Source organism: Silene latifolia, chromosome X, assembly GCF_048544455.1.
Source record: "Silene latifolia isolate original U9 population chromosome X, ASM4854445v1, whole genome shotgun sequence".
NCBI classification, from domain to species: Eukaryota; Viridiplantae; Streptophyta; class Magnoliopsida; order Caryophyllales; family Caryophyllaceae; genus Silene; species Silene latifolia.
The window spans coordinates 90,271,287-90,277,925 of NC_133537.1; the positions used below are offsets into that span (position 1 = coordinate 90,271,287).

Sequence of the window (6,639 nt, forward strand, 5' to 3'; positions counted from 1 at the left end):
TTAAGCAGATTCATCTCCAGATCTTCAGGCAGGTGCAGGCTGTTCTGTGATATTCGTAGGAAGACCCAGAAATTTGAGTGGACTGAAGAGCACAAGAAAGCATTCAGAGAGCTGAAATGCTATCTCAATTCCCCACCACTATTATCAAAACTAGAGTAGAGAGAACCTTTATTCTTATACCTATCGGTCACAGAAGTAGCAGTCAGTGCAGTTCTAGTCAGGGAGCAGGACAAGGTTCAGCAACATGTTTACTACGTAAGCAAGTCTTTGCTACCTGCAGAGACCAGGTACACATCTCTCGAAAAATTGGTACTGACACTTATCACTATATCTTATATAAGCTACACCCCTATTTTGAGTCCCATATTATACATGTTGTGACTAACTATCCCCTAAAATCAATAATGAGGAAGCCTGAGTTGTCAGGATGCATGTCAAAATGGTATATGCACCTTCATGGATATGACATTCAATATGAACCACAAACTGCAATAAAGTCGCAGGCGTTGGCTGACTTTATGTCGGACTTCAGCCCAACTATCCAAAATATGGTTGAGAAAGAGATTCTGAGCTTGGAAGAAAGTAGGGAAGGCGAAGCCTGGACGATGGAAATGGATAGAGCCTTAAACCAGAAGGGAGCAGGAGTTGGTAGTGTGTTACGGTCCCCCCAAGGGGACCTGATAGTGCAGGCAGTCCGCTGCGAACTCAAAGCAACAAATGAGGTATAGTATGAGGCCCTCATAGTAGGGCTACAACTGACTTTAGATTTAAAGGTCGGGTGTCTGCAGGTATACAGCGACTCTCTACATATAGTTAATCATGTGAGTGACTCTTATGCAGCTAGGGATTCCAAGATGATAGCCTACCTCAAAGTAGCCAACGGCTTGAAACAGAAATTCAAGGCCTTCAAAATTGTTCAAATTCCCAGGGACCATAACGTGGAGGCTAACGCATTATCAACCTTGGGGGCAACATTTAAACCAACAGAGTTGTTCAACATACTAATCGTGCACGTGATAGAATCAGCAATACAAAAATTAATGGAGGCAGATAGGGGGCAAGCTGGCGAAACAGCAAGATACCGAGCAGATAAATGGGACAGGGTTATTGGTGAACACAGACAAACAACAAGCTGACCCTGATTGGCGCAAACCCTACCTAGAGTGGCTGATAGAGGATAAGCTGTCAGCCGACCAAAGTGAGGTTAAAGGTTTTAAAATTAAAGCTTCTAGATTTGTGCTAGTTGATAATGTGCTTTTCAGGAAGTCGCTAGCTAGACCCTACTTGAGGTGCCTGGACAAAACAGAGGCACAGACTGTATTGCATGCCATGCACAGTTGCGAATGCAGAAACCATGCAGGGGGTAAGAGTCTGCCAAATAAAGCTCTTATACAAGGCTACTTCTGGCCCACAATGCGTGCAGATGTAGTAGAGTACGTGAAAAAATCTGACGCTTGTCAAAGATCAACACCTATGATACATCAGCCAGCAGAACCCTTACACCCAATCATTTTGCCATGGCCCTTCATTGTTGGGAAATGTGTCCTCAGCAATAGTGCGATCACATGATTTAAATATCATTATTAAATCTCATTTTAAGAATACAATTGGGAAGTAATATTGTTACTGTCAACTGGTCAACATATATCGGTAATGATTGGTCGACTAGAGTTTGACATTCCGTCGTGTGACGGTGGTGATCGTTGACCCCCTAGGTCATACCTAATGGGCAATACTCTTAATTGATTATTTAATTAATCGTATAATGTTGCGAGTTAATTAAATTACTTGAAAATTGACGGACGATTTTGGAAGTAAAATTTACGTATCAAATTGAAATGTGATTAAATGAGATACGGTCTGAGTAATTGAATTGTATCATTACTCGGATGAAATTATTGTTTAAAGAAACAATCGGAATTGAATGATTTATTATAAATACAATCTGTTGTGATTTATAAATTGGTAAAATATTTTGGCACAAGTAATTATGATATTACTAAGTCGATTTTTGTATGTGACGTATTTTTATTAATACGTTGATTTTTAATATGTTAAAAATACATAACAAATTTATATCACATATGACATGTGACATATTGACAATTGACAAAAATAATATGGATACCATATTAACATATGTGCCGAAAATAAGAGGAGGTTTAAGCTAATATTGTGGTTGTTTTATTAAGTGGTAAACACAATCATTACATGCTTTAGTAGCCATGCAAGCCTACTAAACATTGTGAAGACAAATGTATGCATGCATTGGCTCCCCTCCCACTCACCCTTGGTCCGGTTTTTTAAGAGGGAAAAACTAATTGTTTTTCCCTTTAATTTGCCTCTTAGACTATAATGTAAGGTGATTATTCATTCATTCAACAACTTATCTAAAATAAGAGAGTTTTAGAGAGATAAAATACTCCCAAAATTCCTTCTCCTCTACACGGTTTTAGGAGCTTAAAACCAAAATAATTTTGGTTCAATTTTCACTACATTAATATTATACTAGTACTTATAATATTAATTAGATTAAGTGTTAAGCCTTGGGTATAAAGCTTGGGGAGAGATCTTGTACTTAGATCTTGTTCATCCATAAAGGAAAAGCTCAAGAACAAGAAGAGAAAGGTGATCTCTCTTGTGCCCTAATAGCCGAAATCTACAATGTAAGGACATGATTTCTCCTCCTTTTATATTATTGTTTGCATGCATAAAATCCGTTTTAATTTTATGACAAATTATTTTAGACATATATGAGTATGTTAAAATGTATATGAATCTACATTTCCTTCAATTGGTATCAGAGCCACGGTTGTTTGCATGCAAATCGGTTAAAAGTTTTTCCGAGTTATAAGAATAACGAATAAAACTTGTAAAATTTGTGTTATTATGATATATCACGAAATTAAACCATGCATGTTAATATTTCTGGTCCTAAAATGTTTTAGGATATTTTGGTTAATTTTTCGGATTTTTATTGTTCATATTTTACAATAATGGCATTTAAATGTGATTTTATGAGTAAAAATGTCATTTTTGGTCTAAAAATAGCTATACTTCGAATTTTCACTTGGTTTTTGGATATGTTGTCACATATATTATTTTGAGATAACCTGTAAAGTTTCATAATTTTTGGACTTGTTATGCTCGAAAAATGAATTTTTCATTATTAAATTCGGATTTAAGTGAAAAATAGGTTAATATGAGTTAAATTTTGAATCTGGTCATAGAAAATTAATATGTTGTCACATGCAATTTTACAAGATGTGTGTAAAATAATTGGCTATAAAGAAGTCTTTTTGCATGATTTATGAATTTTTGAAGAAAAATAGCATAAATAGTGACATTATTAGTGGAAAATTAATAAAACATAATCTATGACTTAGGAAAAACGTCTAATGTTGCATTTTATTGTCTTTTTCAGATCTAAAATTGAAAATTTAATGAAAATAATTTTTTCCATGTTTTTATGATTATTTTATTAAAAAAAGATAAACCGCAACATTGTTTTTCCGGAAAAATTTCGAAATTTTTAACCTAAAATTTTGAACATTATGAGTGTCATGGAATTTTTCCAGAATGTTCATGAATTTAAATTTCAAATTTTGAATTTATTTGAAATTTTTAGATTTATTTGAAGTATAATAGCTTATTTTTGTAATTTTTGGTCCAATTATGAACAATTTTGTAAATAAAAGTTAATTATGGTCAAATTACTAGTGGAGACTATATTTTGAGTCCTAAGAGGTTAGGGTAATTAACTTATGCATAAATATGAGTTTATGCATTTTTGTGATTATAAAATGTTGAAATCACGCAAATCCGTAAAAACCGAGTAATATACGATATTGGCTAATTAAAAGGCGATTTAGCATAAAAATTGAGCATGTTCATACATATTATAATGCTGTTTTTCCTTTATGATTGTCATAATTTTAATTTATGTAATTTTGAATTATGTAATTTTACTTAGTATGGCCTTAGATTTTAATTGGTATTTCCCGAAATGTATGGGAATATCGATTCGGTTGTAATTTTTATTGTGATCTCGTATCACCGTTTTGTAATTTAATAGATTTATTTTATTTTAGTTACAAATGTATAATAGGAAATTATGTAATTTATTATGTAATTTTATTCATTCCGGAGTTCCAAAAGACGGATTACTTCAAGAATGGCGATACATAATGACGGTGTTACCTCGAGATGCGTGTCACAACCGAAGTTCAAGGGACCAATGGAGTTGGTTTCCGAATATGTAATAGATTAATAGTTTTTCTATTTTAGGAAGGCCATACTAGGATTTATTTACTTTTATGCTTGCATTTTATTTTATGTCACATGCATCGCTAAATCGCCATAACTAAACATGCATTGTTATTTTATCGAGTTTATCGACCGTGTCAATTCGAATTATCGTAGTTCACCGCTTTAGTTCACTTAAAACGTGATAGATAATAAATTGACATGACCTCTCGCTAAAACAACTAATTGAGACATAGCCTTACCAAATAGTAGAAACCATGAAAACCTATTTCGCGAGGGAGTGCACTCGGCTACCCCGGGGTACAAACCTTGTTACGTAGGGGAAGTGGGTGATAAATGTTAATCCACCGAATTCATGTTGATGAGGGTTTCATCGGCTACCCCGTGCCTAAGTTAATGTGGGTTTGGATAATGGACACATTTATTCGAAATTTGGATTGAACTCCACAAAAGTAATTGATAAGGGTTTCATCGGCTACCCCGTGCCCTTGTTGATGTGTTTTGGGCTATAGATAAATATTAGAGTAAATTTATCGACCGAGAGTTCTAAAAGTAGAATCGATTAAAGAGTTAATCCACCGAGTTATATTGATGAGGGTTTCATCGGCTACCCCGTGCCCAAGTTAATATGAATTTGGATCTTGGAATCATTTATCATAGTTGGGTAGAGGTCACTATGTAAATGCTATACTTGTTTACAAGTATTAATATGACGATGAATGTTTTGTTTTCCACTATTCCGTTATCATATTGTTCTATTTCTTTACCACAATTCATATACGATATCATTTCGATTTTGATTCAAAACTCCATTAAAACATCGTAACTAAAGACAAAATATGAATTTTCTTCTAAAGACCTCGTATGAACCATTGCTAAGGATCTCTTGTAAAGAGTATAGATTAAAGTTATTCATTATCAAACAGGTTTTGATTCTTGACTAACACTTCTACTTACAATGGATTGTTATTCATATACTTAATTGAATTAAGTACCTTGAAGCGATAAATTATTTTGGTAATTAGTTTTGTCAAGAATTCGTAATTGACCAAAATAACGCAACCACCTCAATGAAAGTTTTTAAGACTAAAACGAACAAATGAAGAGTGTTCTTCATGAATTCAATTTTGCTTCTCAAAGCAAAGACTCATTGAAATGAGTGGGAGCATTCTCTTAACTTGTTAAGATGAGGACGAGGTTCAAGAAGTAAAGATTATAATGGAATTGATACAAGGTAATGTTAAAAGTAAAGTTGTTGAGAATGACGATACTAAACCTATCAATCCCGACCGATAAAGTTTCCATTGTCTCAAATGTTGGACACGAGAAAGGAAACTACCCCAAATTATTGAAGAATCAACAAGTTAGTTGTGGGACATCTAATGGGACCTTCTTCTTTAAATGTTTATTTGATTAAACATAAATTTTTGCTAGTACCACTTCGTCAATATTAGAAACCAATGGAGGTTTTCATCATTGTATTCGACACATAAGATGATTAGAATATGACGACTAGCAACAATAATGTTGAGAGATAGAGTAATTGTGTACTCAATCTAGTTTTTGGATTTAAAGTTGTACTTAATTGTGACTATTAAGTGCATAAACTCTAAATAAGAATATAAACTTGTTAAGATACAAAAGAGGTTTTCACTTTTGTGACCTTATACACCACGATTTGATGTATGGCTAGCCCATTATCAAGGTGATTATATTCTAAACCAAACTAGAATGATATATCATGTAGATGATGTAAGATTTAAACTGGTAACCCAAGATTAAACCTTAAATTTTGGAATGATGAACGCAAGGAGTTATCGAGTACTCTTGAAACCATTAGATTGTTAATGGTATATGCGTATCTTGTATTCAAAGCAATATGTCTCGTGCCTTTTGGTTGAAAAGGTGATCGAGGTTGTATATCATCGATCCAAAATAGGTTGATCATTATCTTTTACCAACGATTTAAGTTGACACTAATATGTTCACTTAATAAGGTAAATAAAGAAATCTTTGAAGAAGTTCAAGAGTTCAAGGAATCACGATTTAGTCGTGATGGGATTATCAAAGTGAAGACTTTGATATAAGCCAAAGGAAATGTGATATAGTATCACAAGTTAATCTCTCCTAGCACGCATTATGAAATAATGTGTGGATGGATAAGAAATCAAACGCTATTCGATATGGTTTGGATTTCAATCAAGTTACTTTGAGTTACTTGATCCTTTTGGGGTTTTTATCATTTTTGTCTACATTATTTTTCCACTAATACGAATCATATGAGATATGAAATGGTAAGGGTACCATGTTTGTAAGTTTTCACAAGAAACAAATGCTCATTTTTCCCTTTTCAATTATCACGAGTACGACGGG

The 6,639-nt window shown here is 33.5% G+C and overlaps 1 protein-coding gene across 1 annotated transcript; it reads left to right on the forward strand.

The window, feature by feature from the left end:
* The first annotated feature begins 404 nt into the window (after positions 1–404).
* LOC141617822 (uncharacterized) lies at positions 405–1,136 on the forward strand. The gene is made up of 2 exons (XM_074434962.1): positions 405–722; positions 789–1,136. Exons 1-2 carry the CDS (start codon positions 405–407, stop codon positions 1,134–1,136), a joined length of 666 nt encoding a protein of 221 aa, XP_074291063.1.
* The last annotated feature ends 5,503 nt before the right edge of the window (positions 1,137–6,639 follow it).